This window comes from Chaetura pelagica, unplaced genomic scaffold (assembly GCF_000747805.2).
Source record: "Chaetura pelagica isolate M959 unplaced genomic scaffold, ChaPel_1.0 scaffold286, whole genome shotgun sequence".
Classification (NCBI taxonomy): domain Eukaryota; kingdom Metazoa; phylum Chordata; class Aves; order Apodiformes; family Apodidae; genus Chaetura; species Chaetura pelagica.
Genome location: NW_009953573.1, coordinates 133,282 through 155,479, shown reverse-complemented (window position 1 = coordinate 155,479; position 22,198 = coordinate 133,282). Strand labels below are relative to the sequence as shown.

At 48.7% G+C, this 22,198-nt stretch overlaps 1 protein-coding gene across 1 annotated transcript in view; it reads left to right on the top strand.

Moving 5' to 3' along the window:
* The window catches only part of LGR6 (leucine-rich repeat containing G protein-coupled receptor 6), a 151,326-nt gene that overhangs the window by 81,376 nt on the left and 47,752 nt on the right, over window positions 1-22,198 (top strand). The window contains exon 5 of the mRNA XM_009999633.1: window positions 15,820-16,035. Within this exon, the coding sequence (XP_009997935.1) occupies window positions 15,820-16,035 (216 nt within the window). The remainder of the gene's footprint in view (window positions 1-15,819; window positions 16,036-22,198) is intronic.

Below are 22,198 nucleotides of genomic sequence, written 5' to 3'. Positions count from 1 at the left end.
CTTGTGGAAAATGCAACAAAGACTATTTTATTCCCTGTCCCTCAAGGCAGGTAATTATTTCTATACATGTGGCCAGAGATTAAAATGCAAAGAACCACTTGTAGCAATTTGAGAACACGTGGACTTTGATGTAGACAAAGGAGGAGAGCTCTTCCCACCTGATCAGATTCTCACAAGTATATAAATACTTATGACAGAAAGATAAAAACCTCTTTTGGAATCAGCATGGCCTGAAGAGCTCAGTCAATTCATTCCTCATCTGGCTTCTTTGATCTATTGGATGTTTGACAGTTTGCTGTTATCAGCAATATTCTTCTCCATAAATCACACGTGATGCAAGAAGGTTTAAGAAAGGGGGTGTTTCCATTGGGTGGTTAGAGGATAAAAGTTGTAGAAAAAACAGACGTATAAAATCAACATAACACAGCAGTGACCTACAATCTGCTGGCACAGAAGTTGTCTTATGGCAAGACCACCTCAGTCCTGGAACACTGTTTATGGGCTACAGGGTCTTTCTGGAGCACAATGGAAAAGAAATCAAGGAAGAGGAGTGAATGGCCAATCTGAAGACAGCCTGAAATTGTGGTGACTTTCTTGGCAATTGTTGCTGTTGAGAACACAGGGCTTTTAATGTCACCTGTTACAGACCACTTTGCAGCAGGAAGTGTGCCAGTGGCTGAGTCCAGAACAAGTGTCACAGTGCAGGCAACATGCTAGAAAATGTCCTTCCACTCTGGAGGACACTTGCTACTCAAAACCTTCCTGCTCCATCCCTGAAATCCCCTGTTTTCCTGGAGAGACCTCTTCTCAGCAACCAGATCTGGAGAGGGTCACAGCTAAGTCCCTGGAGTTTTGTCCCCATCCTTGCTTTCTGAAGTCTAGTCTCCATTTGGGCATTTCAAGAGTTTAATGGTATTTCTACAAAGAAGAAAGTCTAGGAAAGGCCAAGAGTAGATGTCCACCCCTCCAAGGGAGCACTGCAGTCAGGTGTGCCACGCATCTGGAGATGCTGCTGCAGGTAACTCCCATGCAGAAGCCATGGTATGATGAGTCCTTGCTGAAGTTTGGTTGCTATTCACATTCTTCAGTGGTCCCTGAAGCTTGTGTAGCTGAGCCAGTGCACAGAGAGTGAGGAAATGATACAGGTGTGTTTTCTTTCCTTGGATTCAGATGGGCTGATGACCCTGGAAGGGGGTTCTCCTCTATGGCCACACCCCAGAATTTGGTTCAGGAATGACAAGTCAGATTCAGAGGAGTTCCTGCTTTTTGGCATATGCCTTGAGCAGACAAGATTCTCCTGGTTTTGTGTTCCAGTTTCTAAGGCACAGACCCACTCTGAGCTGTCATTGAAGAGCTCTGCTTGTCAGCAGGACTGGCAGCAATAGCTTGACCATATCATAGGATCGAAGAATCACAGAAGATGTTGAGTTGGAAGGGACCTATCAGGATCATTGAGCCCAACTCCTGTCCCTGTGTAGGGCACCCCTAGGGGATGATGTTTAAAGATTCATCAGCACTCATGAACCCCAGCACCTGCAAAAATATTTTCCCAGGTGACTTGACTCAGAAGCTCCTGAGGAGCCTTCAGTCTGCTCTCCTCATGTCCAGTGTTGAGGCTTTGCTGGCAGTTTTCCTCTTGTCAACAGAGATTTTTATCTCAATCATGGTCGCTGTGCCCAAGATGACCTCTGATCTCCACTTCACTCATGAGATCCTCTCTGTTGACAAGCAGTAGATCCAGGAGGGCATTCTTCTGAGTTGGCTCCCTTATGACTTATTCTATAAAGCTGTCATCCAGGTGGCTGAGAAATCTTCTGGCCTGGACTGTGTGTCGCTGTTTGACTCAGGTCTGACAACAACGCTCTCGATCCCCTCCCCCTACCCAGGTAGGGCAAGAGGGAGAGAAAAAGAGAGAGACTTGGCTGGGTTGAAAACTAAACTGCACAGCTTTAATTAATCACTAATGATATAAGAAAATATACACAATTATATACAGATATGTTCAGATATGGGCAAAAGCCTCTCACCTCCCCCCACCCCAGCAAATCCCACAGCATCTCCTGAGCTGGAACAGCCCCGAAAAATCCCAAAGCGCTGCTGGAGAAAGCGCAGAGTGATGAGGGTCAGGAGAGCTGGAGCCTGGGGGTGCCCGGGGAGGGATGGACGGAGTCCTGCGCGGGCGCCGGCCATGGGTGGAGGAGAAGGGAAGAAGCAGCAGGGAGGAAGTTGTCTTGTGTGCTCTCTGTCCTTCCTCTGAGCTCACATAGCTCCATGGAATGGAATCTCTCTGGCCAGTTTTGCTGTCTGTCTAACTCAGCCTCCTGTGGGGGGTCAGATCTCCCTGTAGCGTCTGAGCCGGCAGAGTGAAGATGTGACCTTGAGGCCCCAGCAGTTAGAGACACATTCCTCTGCCTTATCATCTTTAGTTAGAACACACTGGTGCTAGTTAAAAGAAAGCTTACCGAAGAAAAAAAAATCAGTAAAAGGAAAGTTTGCTTCATCCTGGCTCAAACCAGGACACTGGGCTAGCTGTGTGTTGCTCCCAGTTGGTTTCTGCCAAGTTGAAGTCCCCCATAAGGACATGAGTGGTCAACTTGGAATCATTCCTTAGGTCATGGGCATCCTCATCCTGGACAGGAGGTCTATAGTATGTTCCCACAATGACATCTACATGATTTTTTGATTGTTGTTTATTCCTCATGCTGTGCACATTTGTGTAGAAACACTTCAGGTATGGTACATTGTGGCATAGGAGAATGAGGGATGCCATTAGAGCATGTTTCCTCAAGTTTTGTCCCACCATCCCATTTCTCACCATGGGCAACCCTAGTTTTGTCCCCTACCTCCCTTGCAAGCTAGTTTAAAGCTCTCTCAACAAGCCCCGCTAGCTTTGTGCTGGAATTCTTTTTCCCCTCTGAGAAAGGTGCATATTGTTCCTTTTTGGTATCCCAGATGCTGAGTAGATCATCGCATGATCAAGGAATCCAAAATGTTTCTGCTTACACCACTCCCAGAGCCATGCATTGACCAGTCTAGTCTTACTAAGGTCATCCCTTGTTAACAGGAGGACTGAGGAAATCACAACCTGAGCTCCTGATCCTTCAACCAAACATCCCAAAGCCCTAAAATCTCTTTAATCTCCCTCAGTGTTCTCTTTGTTGTTTCACCTTTGCCTGTTTGAACAAGTAACAGGTAGTAATCTGGGGGCCTTACTAGAATAGGGTTTGCCAGTAACATCCCTTCCCCGAGCCCCTGGTAGGCAACAGACCTCCCTGTGAGTTGGGTCCAGTCTGCAATATTGGGCCCTTCATCCCCTTCAGGAGGGACTCTCCTACTATGACTGCCCTTCTTTTCCTCTTAGCAGAGGAGGTGACAATGCAGGCTGCAGTTGGTTTGGTTTTGGGAGGCACTTCTATCTCGGAAGGACCTTCTCCCTCCTTAGCAGTAGTCTGTCCCTCTAGTTCCAGGACCTTATGCCTGTTAGAGGAGGTGCCAGACCTGCTTGTCAGATTTCCAGAGGCAGGAGGAACCTTCCTCCTGGTATGTTTAGTGACCTGTGCTGACCATATCTGAGGAGAAAAGGCTGCATTAAAATAGCAGCGTAGCTCAGGATTCAGATTTTGGAGATGCTTCTCTGCTTATACTAATTCAAATCCCTGCTTAGGGTTCAAGAATATCCCAGACTGGGAAACCAAGTGCATGGCTGGACCTTATTTCTTATTCCAGCAGCTTCCTCTGCCATGCCACCTGTCTCCCCATGTGGCTTGTGGAGCTTTCTCCAGAACCTCTGAAGAGCACTAGCATTTTTACTTCAATGATGAGCAATAAGACATTTTCAAAAGCCTTTGGCAAATCCACTTGGCAGAAGATGACCCCTTTTATAGGGTCAAACTGTGGCTTGGTCACTGTGTTCTTGGTAGGACCCAATAAAGAGCTTCACTGCCCTTTTCAGCCCTCAAAGAGCAGCAGTGGGATCAGCCACACTGGCATTTGTCTTTTCATCAGAGCAGCCTGGGCCAGGTTTGTAGCTGGGTCCAGCTGGCTGGTGTATTCACTGCTATGACTGGAGTGCTGGATCCTTCCCTCGTGGTGGGAGATCCTAAGATACCACAAGGAAGGAAATAAATTTATTCTGAATCATGCTCTATGGTCTCACCACACAACCTTCCTTCCCTTCAGGTAAACTTCTTCTGTGCCCACATCTCCCTTGGGCAGACCAGGTGGATTTGTCTCCTATGGTTGTAGCCATCTAGATATTACTCATCTCAGCTACTCAGCAGTGGAAAATGATCAGCTTCTCCAGAGGGTGAATCATCCCTGTTATCTCAGAGCCCTGCCTGGGGGAATGAATCACTCTCTGGAGGACTCTGCTGTTCTCTTCTGGCTATGGAAAGACCCTGTGTGAATAAGGCTGGGGAGATGTATTTTTCTACCTCTAGAGAGCAAAAAAATACTCCTCTCACCAGTCCTTGCTTTTACCTGGCAAAAGCAGATCCCCAAGTTAACACATCATCAGAGCATGGGCACCAGGGCAGGGCTGAGCATCTCTCCTCCCCCATGGCCCCATGACCCAGCAGACACTTGCGTAGCTCTCAGAGAAACCTACCAGAGAGCACATTCTTGCCCAAAAACACAAGTGCAAGAATCAGCTTACCCATTTAACCAGAGAGGAATTTCTCTGCACTCCAGAGCTGAAGGGATTTGAATTTGTCGGCATTTCTCTGGGAGCAAGTCAGGAATGAGAAAGGCTTCTGCCATGGGAACTGGCTACACCACAGACATGGCTTTTCCTGTCAGTAGGAGGGACTCATCTGGGCAGATTAGAGCCTTTTCTGCTTGGGAGTAAAAAAGCATGAAATGTGATATTCCACTACAGTGACCTCAATGGCTTTGTTTGAGTGGAAGACTTAGGGACCACACACAAACAGTTGCACGTGTCACCCTCAAGGAACAGTTCTCTTTAGCAGTGTCCCAGTAAATCCCTGCCTCCGTTTGTCTCTCATCCATTCCTCCCTGGCTTTGTGAAGTTTATGTAAAGGAAATGTCTATATGGGTCATCCTTGTGTGAAAAGCATCAGTTTCATCTCTTTACAGCTTCTGAAATGCTTTCCTAGAAGATGTGGAGAGTAGTGGAGACTTCAGCTCCCAGTGATCTTGAGTTGGGCCATCACGTTCATGATGATTCTCTGAGTCAATTCCTCTCCTGAGACTTCACTTTCTAGTTTTCCCATTTGTTAAGCTTGTGGTTGGCAACACTTGGCAAGGGGGTGATGATAAGGGCCCAGCACCTCTGGGGTTCACCACTTGCTCCCAAGCACAGCACAGTTTGGTTGGCTTGAGCTGTGGTAGCCTGGCAGCTTGGCAGAGGTTGTAACTCCCTGGCTGTGCCTGTTATGCACTGTAGCCACCTCCAAAGTCTTCTATATTGACTGCTAGCAACCCAGTGCAGCCATCAGGAGCTCCAACTGGATAAACATTCCAGAGATTATTCCCACCAAGCTGAAACTAGTGCTCACTTGTCTATCTTGTTCCAGCCTCTCTCTGTCCACACTCAATGCCTGCAGTACCCCCTTTCAATAACCAAAGAGCAGACTCTGACAAACACAGAAACTTAATTCCATCTTCATATCCCTCCTTGTCAGCTCCCATCTCAGGCTGTAAAAGCTTTCAGGAAGAGGCATGTGCCTCTTCCTAGGCAATGTCCTTCCAGTGCCTAGAAGATTGTAGACACTAAAGAAACACAAATCACAGCTCACATCCACAATCCAGAGACACACACTATTGCATATGAGTCATATATCATAAAATCCCAGCATGGTTTGGGTTGGAAAGGACCTTAAAGAACATCCAGTTCCAATCCCCTGCCATGGGCAGGGACACCTCCCACCAGCCCAGGTTGCTCCAAGCCCCATCCAACCTGCCCTTCAACACTGCCAGGGATGGAGCAGCCACAGCTTCCCTGGACAAGCTGTTCCAGCATCTCACCACCCTTACAGTGAAGAATTTCTTCCCAATGTCTAACCTAAATCTCTCCTCTCTTAGTCTGAAATGATTCCCCTTTGTCCTATCACTCCATGCCCTGGTAAAAAGCCCCTCCCCACCTTTCCACTTGCAGGTACTGGAAGCTGCTTTAGTATGTTCCAATGTAAATTGCATTGACCTTTATTCTGGGGACTCATGAGCCTGAACTCACTGGTGCATATACATGAGGATCCAGGACAGGCTGCACCTCCCTGGTGACAACTCAATAGGGAAGGTGGACAGTGGGTCCCAGATGTTACCCCGTTAACACAGCCACAGAGCAGGGAAGATGGGTCCCAGATGTTACACACAGTAGATGTGTCAGTGCATAAGGTTCCCATGCATCGACTATGTAAGTGCTCCCCATGAGCCACAGACAAGCCTCAGGTAAACTGGAGATACAAAGGTAAGTAAGGCACTCAGCTATGCAGCATTTAGTCCTCTATGCAAGACTCCTGAGTCTGCTCTCATCTGTAACACTCTGCCTCTTTCTTAGCCCTGGGGACTTCAAGAAGTTCCTCCCTTGGCAAGGGAGGTGGGAGCAAGATGAATCTAGTGAGGCTCAAGGATGAAAGGTACAGAATTGTCTCACCACCTGGGTTGGTAGCACAAACCCCAAGTTAATTTTTAGCCAAGTGATGTGACACACATAAAGTTTTAGGAGCAGCAGGAGCCAGCCCTGTGCATGACAGGGGCCACCAGGCCTGGTACCTTCAGCAGCAGGAGCTCAGTGTCATGATTTGCCAGGCCCCTGCTAGACCAGGCTGCAGATGGTCCAAGCAGCAGTTCTGACAGCTCCTGGCAGTGCCAACCACTTCTGGGGGAGGTAGCTACCTGCACAGCCCCTGGCAGCACAGAGGTGCTGGTGCTCCTGTTGTACAGAGGAAGAAGGAGGCAAAGGAAAAACACACAACCTGTCCAGGGCCCCCGGGAGCACAGAGCAGAGCACAGCACTGGACAGCCAGCTCAGAGCCCAGCCAAGCAGACCATGCCCTGCTTTCCCCACCCAGTGTTACACCTCAAAAGCAGCCCCAGCTGTCAGAAAAGCCTTCCCATGTCCAGCAGCAGTGAGGTGGTTCACAAGTGTGGTGTGTGGTCCATGGAGGATCCCCCCAGCCAGAGAGGGGCGGGGGGACAGTCCCACAGAGCACTGTGTGGCTCTGGAAGGCTAGTGGCTGCCATGCTGCTTAAAAAAGCCCTATAACCTGTGGAAGGGCCAAACCCAGGGGGTCTCAGGCCCTGGTGAAATGGCGAGCTGTTATCCTCCACAGAAAACCTCTGTCCATCTGTGGGTCACTCATGTTCAGTGAGAAGTGATGCCCCATGTGCATGACCATCAAGGCCCTCAGCAGAGGCCAGTGCTTCTCCTCAGTAGCCACTGAGCTGTAAGGCTGAGGGTGATTTCTAAAACAAATCTGGTTGGAAGGACAGGAGGGCTCCTGTGGGTGCTCACTCAGCAGAAGGAGGCACTTGAACACACAGGTGCAGGCTCTGGCACCTAAACAAAAGGAAGCCCCCACCCAAGTGTCCACACAACATAATAACCACTGGTCTAGCAATGATTGCCTGAGTCAAACAGCACAGGCTGGATATCTGGAGCCCTGTCTCCATGTCAGCTCAGCAGTGGAGAGTGGATGGAGCAAGGCAGACATGAACCCAACTGTAACACCCACTGCCAGGCAGGAGCCTTGGGATGCATCTGGTCTGGCACTGGTCCCCGTGCACTCCAGGTGTGAGCTGGGTCTTATGCCCCAGTACATGCTTGGCCCTGGGGACCTCTTGAGGCACCATGACGTGTTCAGAACCCTAATCCTCAGCAGCAGCATGTCCTGTTTCAGCTGTCCCCATGAACTGCTCTCCCTGCTCTTTTCCAGCTGGCTTGTGTGCCTGACAAACACCACGTTTCCCACTAGATTTGCAGGACTCACCCTGCCTGTTGGGCCTTCAGCCACCCTGCTCAGCCTCTGACTCCTTTCTGTGCCTTCCCCTGGCACCTGGGCAAGGGGACCCGTGCCAGGAGCCAGGGAGAAGACTGTTGAGGGAGTCAGCACATCACTGGGAAGCAGCTGCCCCACTGTCAGCAGTTCCTGAAGCTGCACAGAGATTTTGGCAACCCTTCTTGCACGGTTCTGACCTGAGGTATTTTGGAGGTGTCTGCAACTGAGGATAACAAAGCCCTCTTGTCTGAATCGTAGGCACTTTGTGTGGAGTCGAGGTAGTGCTCTGATTTCATTTCCTGAGCAGCCCTGGTGGAGGGTTTCCTGGAGAAACATGTCCCATTAAGCTGGGAGTGAAGACTCATTGTGGTCCAAGCAGAGACCTGCAGACTTTCCCACTAGGTCCTGTTCCACAGACAAATCAGAATATGTGTACACCTTGAACCCTCCTTCACTGCCTGGGATTATTTTCACAAGAGTTTTTAGCCTGGAAATGGAGCTTGGGATCTCCTGTGAGTCTTGTGTGAGGGCTGTGAGCTCTTCTGAGGCAGGGGCAGAGAGCCCAGGCAATGGAGCAACCTCTTACTTGTTCTATAATATGTCATTCATAGAATCACAAAGTGGTTTCTGTTAGAAGGGGCCTTTAAAGATCCCCTAGCCCAACCTCCTGCAGTGACCAGGGACATCTTCAACTACAGTTGCTCCAGAGTCCTGTCCAACCTGAACTTGAATGTTTCCAGGGATGGGGCATCTATCCCTTTCTGGGCAACTCATGCCAGTGTTCCACCACACCCTTCATAAAAAATTTCTTCCTAATACCTAGTCTGAAACTCCCCTCTTTCAGTTTAAAACCATCACCCCTTCTCCTGCTGCTACAGACCCTACTGAAAAGTCTGTCCCCATCTTTCTTATAGGCCCCTTTAAGTACTAAAGGTCTCTACAAGTTTTCCCCAGAGCCTTCTCTTTCCAGGCTGAACACCCCAACTCTCCCAGCCCATCTCCAGAGCAGAGCTGCTCCAGCCCTTGGATCATCTTTGTGGCCTTCCCTGGACTCTCTCCAACAGGTTAATTCTCCCCCAGTACCTGCAGTATGTTATGACCATAAGGACATGGGAGGCAGAGCAGAAATTGAAGCCAGTTCCTCACCTCTCAGGTCAGCGCTGCCAACTCTGGCTGCTCCTACCCCATTTGGTATCAGCTGATAGAAGAAGTCCTTGTTCCTCACCTGGCTCATGTAGGCAGGCTCAGGGACCCAGAATGTCCTGCCTTCGTGTGTCTGGGCCCCATCAGGTGCTGCTCCTGGCAGAGACAGGAGCACATGTGGAGCTGGGCAGAGGAGACAGCATCAGAGGGGGGACAGCGTGGCACAGGGGACACTGTGCCTTGGAGCAGGGTGTTTTGCAGGGCTCCAGCACCCTGGGCCCCTTGCACAGAGGGCTCCTGCGGAACTGCAGGGCCAGGCACTGGCTCAGGGCATCCTGGAGCTCTGCCTGAGAAAGGAGCTGAGATGTTGGCCCCAGTCATGAGCAAGTTATCAGAGAAGTTTAGCTGCAGTGACATCATCTCCTTCTTATGTTACTACAAGGAACTCAGATCCTATTACGGGCTAGGAGGTAACTCAACAGAGCCTTTCAAGATAAACTCAGACAGGAAGAGAGACATGACTGCCTGAGGGCACCAATTAGACATTTCTGGTGAGATCAGCTCCGTTCCGCCGACACACGTGTGTGCTGGGGCCAGGGAGCCAGCAAGCACCTTGCTACAGGAGAGGAGTGGGCAGCCAGCCCTTCCTCCCACTGCTGCCAGAGCAGCCCCCTCTCCTTCCAGGGTCACAGCTCTCCCTCCAGGCTGTCCTTCCTTTATGTTCTATATTCTGATTTTGGCAGATAATCAAGATGTAGAGGAGCTCCCTGGCTTGGAGAGGGAACAGGCAGACCAGTATGCCCCAGTATGCACAAGATACAACATAGAATTGTTTTGGTTGAAAAGGCCTTTAGGATCATCAAGTCCAAGTGTTCCCCCAGCCCTGCCAAGGCCACCACTAACCAGTGTCCCTCAGCACCACATCTCCAGGGCTTTGAAACTCCTCCAGGGATGGGGACTCCACCCCTGTCCTGGGCAGCCTGGGCCAGGGCCTGACAACCCTATTGGGGAATAAACTGTTCCAAATGTCCAATCTAAACCTCTCCTGGGCAACTTGAGGACATAACCTCTTGTCCTATCACTTGTAACTTCATTAAACAGATTGACCCCTCCCTCACTCCAACCTCCTCTCAGGCAGCTGCAGAGCCAGCAGGTCTCCCCTCAGCCTCCTTTGCTCCAGGCTGGACACCCCCAGCTCCCTCAGCTGCTCCTCATAAAAAACTTTGATGACAGTTTTTCTCCAACATTATCAAAGGACATAATTGCCCAACATAATGCAAAAAATACTGGGAGGATAGACTGGAGTTTGAGGTCCCACTGTCCTGTTCTTACTGGGCAGTGGAGAAACATCACAGAGTCCATCCTGCAAACTGGTTACTGCTGAGGTGGTCCTTGGCATCCAGACAGCTTTTATTGGCTCTGTTGTGGGCAAGGAAGGAAGGGCAGCAGCAGAAGTCAGGGTGTTTTCCAACAACATGGCAATGGGCACATTTCTTGGTTTCTAGGCTGCAGCTCCACAGCCAGAAGGAACTGGAATGATATGAGAAAACTGCTTTTGCCAGTCACAGCCTGAGGTTTGTGCCACGTGTGTGAGGGAGCAGAGGGGCTGCTTCTGGTTATGCACTGAGCACACTTCTGCCAGTCATGTTGCAGACAGCAGGATGCTTGCAGATGTCTAGGAAATGCACTTGTCCATCCTCTGAAGTGCTCTGGAAGCAATTCTTGGAACAAGACAGTTCTTAGCAACTGCTGGGTCTGTGGCACAGGAAACCAAAGATCTCAGATTATAGCTTAACCTGTCAGAATTAATGCAAAAGTCATGGCTTGCCCACTGCACTGGCCAGAGCCCCCAGCACCCAGGCCTCTGGAATGACTGCTCTGCTGGCAGTGGCTTAGATTCTGCACACTGGGAGGAGTAATCTCCCACTCTTGACTCTCTCTCATTAGAAAAGGATTTCCCTACCTGCTTGGTTCCTTCTAGGAATGTTTCTGATCCAAGCATCATCTCTGGACTGTTCCTGGCAGGAAGGCAGGCAGTGCCTCCTCAAGCCTTTATCACACACAGGCAGGGCTGAAGCAAAGTGACTCTTCACAAGCACCCTGAGCTCTCGACCTGCACCCACCTGAAGCCTTCCTTGCCCAAGGGAATTCTTCCCAGTCCCACCCCACAGGTTCCTCTGACTCCCCAGAGCTGCCACTGGTACAGCAGCTGGTGGGACTCAGACTTTCATCTGGTGCTGACCTGCTCCTCTCACCATGGCTCAGCACAGATGTGAACATCTGCTCAGGGAGCAAAGAGCACACAGGCAGTGACCCCAACCCAAAGCCAGGGGATTTCTGATGTTCTTCCCAGGCAGTTCCCTCCCTCCCCATCCCTGTAGTCCCTAGAACAGAAAACTGAGTAAAATCTGAGCTGATTCCAGGCACTTTTAGGTCTTTTAGCTAAGTGTCATTTTGAAGTCACGTAAATGCCCTGTAACTATCAGCAGATGCAGATGTAAAGCAGGACACTGAGACTTTCAAGCAGCTGGTGATTTTCGTGTGCAACTGTTCTAGAATGTCCCACTTAAAATCAGCTCCTTCTGCTGCAATTTATGGGACAGTGGTCTGCAGTGCCTTGTTTGAGCCTGTGAAGTCACTTGGAAATCCTGTCCATGCAGACATCTGGAAACCATTGTGTGTCATCTGCCCTCCAGACCTGCAGCCCTGCTCAGCAGCAGGTATGAAATCAAGTTCCACTGCCAAGCCACCCAGCAGCTCCATGGAAGAGGCATCATCCTCTGTAAGCAACAAATGGGTTAATGCTTGCAAGGAAAACCAACAAAGTTGGTGAAATAAAGTATAAAACATCTCCATGGAAGGTGAGGAGCCAGCCCCAGCCTGCACTGCCCCATTTACCCACTAATCAGCCCAATTATCTCAGGTATAAATCATAACACAAAACACTTACGGAGCCAGAGTCACACATTGAAGAAAGAAGAGATCTGTTGGGTTGGTTTTTGTTTAGTATAATTGATATAATTACTAACAACTCCGTGCCAAGAACTTCAGCTTTTCTCCTTCCAGAAGAGAGTGGAAAGCTGTCTGAAAGCCATAGCAATTAGCAATCCCCACATGCACAGCTTTTATTAGAAAGAATGCACCTCCAGTCCAGAAAGAAGCAGCAGCTCCCTAAGGAGCAGTTAAACAACACAGAGTTCTTTTGGTGCCAGGAACATAGCCACCACTTAGTCCATGTCCCCTTGTTGGTGATGCAGAGTCACATCAGGAATCCTGCACTTCATGCTGCCTGTGAAATGCCTTTACCAGGACACTTTCTTGTCCCCAGTGTTAAATTCACTGGCTCCAGATAAGTGCATTTGCAGTGCAATGGTCCAAGGAGGCTGCTGCTTCTGAGGTCGCTCAGGCCCTTGTCCAGCTCATTGCAACCAGCAGAAAGTCTCCCTTTCCCTCCACTGAGGAATCTGGCTGGGCTCTGGTTTTCACACTCTGAAGCAGATTAAGGCAGCAATTACATGGCTGGAGCTCCCCAGTGTGCCCCGAGCATGGTGCTCTCCAGCCAGCGTCTGCTGGACAGTGGCCACACTCATCACAACACCCCTGGTGTCTACCAGGCAGCCCCTGCAGAGGTGATGGATTCATTTCAGTCTTGAATGAACACTTGGGGATCATCTGAGTCTCGTGCAGGTGGCCTCTCACTGGGAGAAGGGTGTGGAAACACGGAGCAGAGCCTGGCTTGGAGCTGCAGCATGTCCAAAGCCAGTTGCCACCCAAGAGCATTAACAAACTCCTCAGATGAATCTCAGTTATTGCCCTTGTACTAACCATAGGGTCCACAAAGAACCCACAAAAACAGGGAGATGCCTAAGAAGGCAAAAAAAAAAAAAAAAAAAAATCCACCAAGGACCCATGCTACCTCACTGGCACTGCTCTCATGCCTATGGACCATGGATGTAGAACAGTGGCTTAAAATTTGAAGAGAGGAGATTTAGGTGAGACATTAGGAGGAAATTCCTCACTCTGAGGGTGGTGAGACACTGGAACAGGTTGCCCAGGGAAGCTGTGGCTGCCCCATCCCTGGCAGTGTTGAAGGGCAGGTTGAATGGGGCTTGGAGCAACCTGGGCTGGTGGGAGGTGTCCCTGCCCATGCAGGGGGTTGGATCTAGATGATCCATCAACACTGAGTCACATGGAAGACGAGCTCCATCCTGGCTCACATCTATGGCTTCACCCAGGGGTTCATGACCACAGTGGGACATAAAGCTGAGCAGCCACAGGGTCCACTTCACTCCCATCCCTGTCTTGGGCAGCTCAGCCTGCTGTACCAGCCCTTGGCTCTGGTTTAGCATCTGCATTTCTTAAAGTTGAATATGGTTTTGGAAAATCATAACTATCCTCAGTGGATATTTTCATTGTCTGTTCTTTAATTGATTAAACTTGAAACAGAGCATTCACTTTTAAATAATTTTCAGTACAGATATAGGGACTTGGGTGAAAGAATGTCTCTGAGAAGTGCATTAGTACTTTTGGGGGGGGTTTTTGAAAAACAGATAATGGTGCCAAAACCTAACAGAATTCTTATGCTGAAGAAGGAGTGGAAAAATTAAGCAAATATTAACATTTCCCACACAAGTTTTAATTTTGATCCAAAAGTTCTTATTTGTCCCAAAACATTTTGATGAACAGTTTCAAATGGAGCCTTTCATCTTGCCCTGAGCTGCTGCAGGGTTTGCTGCTCTGCTTTTTTTGTTTGACTCAGGTTCAACAAGAATGCTCTCCCATCCTTTGCATTTGTCTTCTCATGAAGATGAATGATGTTATGCTCTGATTTGTTTGTAGTCCTGGTGACAGGAGGTAAATTGAGGCAGACCTTTAAACATGCCCCCTCACTTCAAGGGGAAAATATGCACCATGTTGTGTTAGCCCTCTGAGCAAAGATGCAAATCTTGTGGAATTGACTGAGCTTTGGATGCCTTGACCTTTTGTCATCCCCAGAGGAGGCAACAGAGCTGGCTGGAAAACTCCCAGCTGAGCAGCCTTACCTGATAAAATGCCCTCTGCAGCACTGCAATTTGGGAAAACATTATTGTGGCAAAAAGGAGGTAACAAAATAGGTATTGTGGGCATGACTTCAGTTTAAGGTGATGTTCTATCAAGACCTGTAGGTTTAGAGTCTAGTTGTCAAGAGGGGTCTCAGGAAGTTGACTGCACTTCTCAACCAGGTACAAACCTCCAGCTTTGTCACTCCAGGTTGGAGCAGCCAGTGCAGGAAATGCTTCTCTTTGTGGCATGGGAAAAGGTATGTTTCCCAGGATCTTCTGGGAATTTCACAAAGGAAACACTATCCCTACCCTGACCCTTCTGCAGGGAGCACGGCTGGTGCCCGACCTTGTCCCTGCTCAGGCACATGCTGAGCTAGTTGGTCTCCTCCTTCAGACACGGGGCTGTTGCCAAGGGGAACAGTGTCTGAGGCTCTCCTCCAGTATCTGACTTTCATCAAAATCATTACTTTATATAGTCAAAAAGATTAATTTCTATAGCAAAGTCCTTCGGGGAGGATTGTCAATTTGAGGGCTGGGCCATGAAAATTACATCAACTTCCTTCTCTCCTGCTTTAATAAGAGACAAAGTGCTTTCTCTTTTGTAATTTGAATTCTAAGATCTTTCCTTTAGATAGCTTGGAAAAATCAAATAAGATATGTTGGCCCTCAATGGAAATCAGAATTTGCTTTCTCCTTGGTATAATTGGTTCCTGGTATTTCATCCAAATTTGAAGTGTTTGCCTCTTATATTTGGATTTTAAAATCTACAGATAACACATTGTCTCCTGCTCACCACTGCTGGAATGAGAGATCTTTAAGGGAGATGTTTCCCAAACATCGGTTTTGAACTTCTTTTTTTTCATTATAAGATTAATATTTTTTGGCTTGTCATTCTATTCTGGAACTAGAACAATCTTAAAAATTAAAGTTTCTCACCAAACTAAACCTCAAATTCAATTGCCTGAAGGTTTCTCTGATGATTAAAAAACAAAACCCAACACCAATTGGCAAATCAAGAAGAAAGAAAGGCCTGAACATGTGTGAGACAGAGAGCAGAGGCTCAATTCCTGCACCATGACATATGGTCTGGATGGTCTGTGGTGATTTGCAGGAAGCTCTGGCTGGTGAAATCCTACACAGGACCCCAAGCAGGGCTACCACGTGTTTCACATTTCCAGATGAATTATTTTCTTCTGTAATGGGGCTTTAGCCACGTGCTTGGCTGTCCTGAAGTGGGTCTGGGCAGTTTGCGGGTGTGCCAGGTCGTGCCCTGCCTCTGAAGATGGGCTCAGGCAGGTCCAGGGCGAGCTCGGCCCCAGGGGATGCAGCTTTGATGCTCATTTTTAAGAGGGGTGCCTACAAGCCACAGCTGGCCACTGCCCACCTGGTGGTTTTCTGAGAAACATCATAGCCCAACCACTTTGTTTAAGAAGCTGCAATCAGTTGGCAGCACCCAATGGCCATCAGGAAGGGATCATCCTTGATGGTGGTCGAACTTCTCCAAGCACAGGCAGGAGCCTTGTGCCAAGACCTCCTTATGATAATCACTATCTATGCCTAATCCAATTTTCCAGGCCATCAACCCCTCCAAACTCCCTTTGCATTACACTGCAGGCACAGAAAGCAATGCTGGATCTGTCTCTGACTTCTCCCCACCCTGATTCTTTCCCACTTAGACGCCTGGATGCAAACCTCATCTCTGTGGTGCCCGAGAAGAGCTTTGAGGGGCTGCTCTCCTTGCGTCACCTGTGGCTGGACGATAATGCCCTGACCGAGATCCCAGTCCAAGCTCTGAACCACCTCCCAGCGCTGCAAGCCATGACCTTGGCTCTCAACCAGATCTGGCACATCCCTGATTATGCCTTCCAGAACCTCAGCAGCCTCGTGGTGCTGTAAGCTTCTCCCTTGTTATTACCTCACAGCGCGGCATCCTCTTTGCTGGAACAAGGTGCTGACCCTGCCTGGCAAATCAGTCACAGAGTGGTCAGGATTGGAAGGGACCTCTAAAGGTCTTCTAGTCCAACCCCCTGTAGAGCAGGTCACCAACAGCAGATCCCACAGGAACACATCCAGATGGGTTGGGATGTGTCCAGGGAATGAGACTCCAGCACCTCCCTGGGCAGCCTGTTCCAGGGCTCTGTCACCCTCACAACAAAGAGATATTTCCTTATGTTCAGCTGGAACCTCCTGTGCTCCAGTTTGTGCCCATTGCCCATTGCCAGCTGAACAGCCCCAGCTCTCAGACCTGGTGGGCACTCCACAGGAGCAGCTTCTTGCTGCTAGGGCAGCAGGCAGAGGTTTTGTTCACAAGGGATAAGGAATCCCCACTTTTCAGTATGAAAGGCCAAAATTGGATCTTCAATATTTATCATGTATTTCCCACTTTTCACTGAAGAGTCAAAACACTCCCCAATATGACTCAAAAAATGCTATGCATTTTTAAAAAATTCACAATCAAATCAAAAATCAATTTTTATATTTGTGGAAAACATGCCAAGAATCATCACTATGATTTTGAACAAAAGGTCTAACCTCAACACCTTGTCCAAGCCTGTGCAGGCACAGCATGGCTGTGTTGCAGATGCAGATCAATTGCTAAACTGTAAGAGATTTAGATTAGACATTGGGAAGAAATTCTTTACTATGAGTCTGGTAAAACACTAGAACAGGTTGCCCAGAGAAGCTGTGACTGCTCCATCCCTGGAAATCTTCAAGGGCATGTTGGATGGGGTTTGGAGCAACCTGGGCTGGTGGGAGGTGTCCCTGCCCATGGCAGGGAGTTGGGTCTAGATGATCTTTAAGGTCCCTTCCAACCCAAACAAGTCTGGGATTCTGTGATTCTATCATTCTCTGCAGGGCTCACAAGCCCACATGCATGTTGGTGCCCTGTTTGCATGACAAACATTTTAGTGACAGCATCCAGAGCAATGCAGAGGACAGTGCTGCTCACTGGAAACACCTGGTCCAGAAGGGAAACGTTTCCCCCATGGGCTGCAAGAGACATCAGGCCACTCTGCAGCCTGGAATCAAAAAGCAAACTCATGTCTTTGGCAATTCATCCTTTGGAGCTTCATCACAGAATCAGCCTTTCTCTCAGCAGTGGATGGTACAGTATCCAGCTTTTAAAAGGAATTTTCCATGTGCAGGTTAGCTGGTCACTTCTTTGGTGTTGATAGAAGATTCAGGTGTGATTGCCAATGATTTGACGGCTTCTGTATCTACACAGAATCATTGAATCCCAGACTGGTTTGGGTTGGAAGGGACCTTAAAAGATCATCTAGACCCAACCCCCTGCATGGGCAGGGACACCTCCCACCAGCCCAAGTTGCTCCAAGCCCCATCCAACCTGCCCTTCAACACTGCCAGGGATGAGGCAGCCACAGCTTCCCTGGGCAACCTGGGCCAGGCTCTCACCACCCCCACAGAAAATAATTTCTTCCTAAGGTCTAATCTAAACCTCCCCTTTCCGAACTTAAAGCCATCCTCTCTCATCCTCTCACTCCCTGCTCTTGTCCCAAGTCCCTTCCCAGCTTTCCTGGAGCCTCTTCAGGCACTGGAAGCTGCTCTAAGGTCTCCCTGGAGCCTTCTCTTCTCCAGGCTGAACACCCCAACTCTCCCAGTCTGTCTCCAGAGCAGAGCTGCTCCAGCCCTTGGATCAATTCCGTGGCCTCCTCTGGACATGAAATACCACTTTTCAGTTTGGTAATATGCACTGATACTAGGGTACTAAGTACCCTCAGCATATGGTGCCTTAGTGAAAGTTTACCAATTATTTCACTTTCAAAATGTCAAGTGTTTACTGAAGCTACCCAGCATAGAAAGTGCTTGGACAGAGCACAATCCAGAGTTTTATTAAACATCAATTTCAGCTGTTTAGACAAAGCATAAAGGCTTCCTTAGGAGAAATGCTAAAAGCAACTTAAGAAATGTTAAATAAGTAGTTTTCACCCACAATAGTGTTCATTCTACAAGACATCCCATGACCATCACAATGCAACCACTTCGTTCAGCTTTAATAGCCAGCACTGCGGGTGAGCTGGCATTTGGGGTTGTATTTCAGGCTCAAAAGTGTGCTGCTTTCCTTCTGCCCTATCCCATGCTCTGGGTGAGAAGTAACTCCTTAATTAAACAGGCAAGCTCAAGAAATAAAAGTCATTGACCATTAGGTCACAAGGGAGAGAATAATGTCCCACCACAGGCAGTTGGAAGGGAACACGTGTGATACTGCCAGGCGCTGTGGGACACAATGCTGGATTTTTGTTGGATCACAAGTGTTTGGCAGAGCTGGCCCCATAAATCTCTCTCATGCCTCCATGCACACCCTTGTCAGCACCCAGCCAGTGGAAAGTCACCCAGTGTCCTCCCTGTGTCCCCGCTTCAGACTCACCCACCAAACACTCCCAAAAGTCAGCAGAGCTGGGCAGGAAAGTGTTTGAGGAGACTTTCTTTACCAGGATGCAAATGATAAGTGTGCTCATTCCTCTGCAAGTGTCTGAATTTACATGAAGATGGAAAAGCTCAGTCTGAAGAACAGAGAAGCCTAATTCTGTGCTCCCCAGTTCAGGAGAGACAGGGAGTTGCTGGAGAGTCCAGCACAGGGCAACAAAGGACCAGAGGGTTGGAGCATCTCCATGATGAAGAAAGGCTGAGAGAGCTGGGACTGTTCAGCCTGGAAAGGAGAAGGCTGAGGGGAGACCTTATTGCTGTCTATAAATTTCTACTGGGTGAGTGCAGGGAGGAAGGAGCCAGACTTTTCTCAGTAGTGTCCAGCAATAGGACAAGGGGCAATGGGTACAAATTGAAACACAAGATCTCCCATCTGATTATGAGGAAAAACTTCTTGACTGGAACAGGCTGCCCAGGGCAGTTGTGGAGTCCCCTTCTCTGGAGACATTTAAGACCCACCTGAATGCAGACCTGTGTAATGTGCTCCAGGTGATCCTGCTTTAGCAGTGGAGTTGGACACATCTCTAGAGGTCTCTTCCAACTCAAATGATTCTGTGATTCTCTGAAGAGCTGGGTGCTACCATGAACATTGGGGAACCTCTGGCCTGAGAGGTGTTAAAATGAGCAACTGGGGGAGGAGAGCCCAGAGAAAATGGGGAGGAGCAGATGGGGATCTCTCCTATCTAGGATAATTAATACTCATGGCCAGGGCTGACCAGGGCTGAGGACATGGTCTCCCCAGGGGCAGAGATGTGCTGGTCCTCCTCCACACACCTTGGGCCTCTGGGGGAAAGTGGGTGACTTTCTGCCCGGACGCCAAGCACCAACGTCACTGTGTCCAGGCCTCCCTCAGGAACAGGTTAAGGAGTTCAGCCTCTGCTAATAAATCACAGCTCTGCTAAGGAATTCCCAGAATCACTGAATTCTCTGGGTTGGAAAAGACCTTCAGGATCATTGAGTCCGACAGTTCATCTAACACTGGCAAGTCCTTAACTAAACCATATCCCTCAGTGCTGTGCCTGGGTGACTCTTTAATCCCCCCAGGGATGGGGTCTCCACCACTGCCTGGGCTGGGGCCTGACAGCCTTTGAGGGAAGTAATTGCTCCCAAGATCCAATCTAAACATCCCCTGGCACAACTTGAATGTTTCCTCTTGTCCTATCCCTTATAACTTCATTGAACAGACTGATTTCCCCCTGGCTCCAACCTCCTCTCAGGCAGCTGCAGAGCCAGCAGGTCTCCCCTCAGCCTCCTTTGCTCCAGGCTGAGCACCCCCATCTCCCTCAGCTGCTCCTCTTCATAAGACAAGCTCCAAACACTTCATCAGCTTCCTCGCCCTTCTCTGGACATGCTCACATAGCTCAATGTCTTTCCTGTAGTGATTGGCCCAGAACTGACCCCAGTACTCAAGATGTGGCCTCTGATTCCCTGATCTCAGTCTCATCTATTGCTGCTGGAGATTTCTGAGCAGGGCTGTGGGGTGTTCAGGAAGACAAGCCCCATGTAGATCCCTGCTCATGAGATCTGTGAGCCTCAGCAACTGGAACCATCCACTCCCCAGCTGTGACAACAAGGGCTTCATGTGCTGCATGTTGGCACTGCTGCTGATGGCAGAAGGAAGATGTCTGATCCAGGTGCCTCATAGGAACAGGACACTGAAAATGTTGCCTCCAAGTCTGATCTCTTCAGAATAGGATGTGTCTCAGCATCTACAAGTAGAAATAGTCCTGAATATTTTTCAGCAAATGACTTGTAAGAAGCGAAGGTGGTTTTTACCAAAAGTATCTTCTTTCTCAGGGTTTTTCATCTAGAGCAAGCATCTGAAACCCCCCTGCTGCTGTGCTGACAAAGACTGATAAAGTGCATGACAGAAGCTCTTGTCAGTGTCCCTCAGCTCCTCTGTCAGCTGAACTCAGCAGAAAGTCAACTCTTCAACTAGGAATCACAGCAGCTCTTTCAGCCCCAGAGGGATCCACTAGTCCTGCAGCAAAATCTCATGGGGGGAAATTCGGGAACCGTAGCCAGGAATTCCCCAATGTTGCAAAGGTGTCTTTGCTGCCACGTGTCTGCAGGTCTTTTCTTTCCTGGTGTCACCAAAGGAGCTGGGAGCACTCCCAGCAGACACGTGGGTGTGGGTGGGACACAGTCACAGTGACCTCTCCTCGACAGACAAGGCAGTGGAGGGGTTGGCTCTGCAGCTCTGAGATGGCAGACCTGGCTAGAAAAAATCTTTGGGTGCTTTTGTCTTCACCATATGCTCTTTGCTTTATTGACTTATTATTAACAACTGCAGAAAATGCCGGCAAATGCTGAAATTGTGTTTTTTGGGGGGTTAATTCAGGGAGAAATCATGATTATAACACTGAGCACTGACACTGAATATATGAAAAGAAGTCCCATTTCTGGCCTGTGGCATGAAGTTGAGGAAGCTGCTTTATGGCTTTCTAGCCAGTTCCTTATAGCAAAAATAACAGATGTGGTGCTGAGGGACATGCTTGAGTGGTGGCCTTGGCAGTGCTGGTTTAACAGTTGGACTGGGTGATCTTAGAAGTCTTTTCCAACACAAGTGATTCCATAATGCTGCAAGGGTGTGTGTCAGGGAATCCCCTAAGTTAGTGCAAATGAAGCCAAAACGCAGATCCTTCTCTGTTTGGATCCACAGGGAGCCTTAGCTGCTGGAAACCCCACTGGCTCACACCTTCCTGCAATGCAGAATATCCCACTGGCAAAAGGACCCAGCATTTGCTGCCTGACACACAGGGAGCTTGGAACCACTGAGTTAACTTGGCCCTTTAATGCAAAACAGATGTTCCACTGATCTGGCCCTGACCCTCGTCTTTCTGCACCAGTCTTTCAAACACCAGGGCTCTGGGAAAGTCCTTTTCATGCCACTACTAGTTAGTTTTGCTTAATGCTCTCTAATCTTGCTCTCTGCCTCCTCTGTGTCAGCTCTGCCTTTGTTACTGTCCCCATCTAGTTCACCATTTTGCAATCAGAAGTTACTCAACATGTCACACTTGTTTGATCCTCCACACCTTTGAGATGTAGACACCATGTAGCAAAGACAAAGATTACTGCCAGTTTATATGCCATTCCCAAGCCCATTTTCACTTTTCTAGTCATCCCTATAATTTGATTTTCCTTTTTGATAGCTACTAGACACCAAGACCTTCTTCCTGTAGATATTTAAAGCCTGTTACTGGATATGCTCATACAAGACTGGTTTCTCCCTTCCCCTCCCAGCACTTTACATTCATGTAACCTGAATTTCAGCTGATGTTTTATTGTCAAGGACAAACCACTCACCTGCAAGTGATTCTCTCTTAGGTCACCCAGCAAGACCTTCCAGCTCAATATGTTAAGATCTGAAGACAGTAAAGGAAGGATATTTAGTAGAATTTCTATAATTTCTCTTTCTTACAGTTTTTCTCATTTAAGGACATGGTGCAGCTCTCTACTAGCATTGTTTAGTGACTAGAGGAGAAAACTGGTTTCCAGGACTCTTGATTCCCATTCCCATGCTCATCCTTGTTCTGGTGGAACTCTGGTCAAACTGTCAAAAGATCTCACTGATTTTTCAGTGCTCTCCCTGTCTGGGAGCAAAGGTCA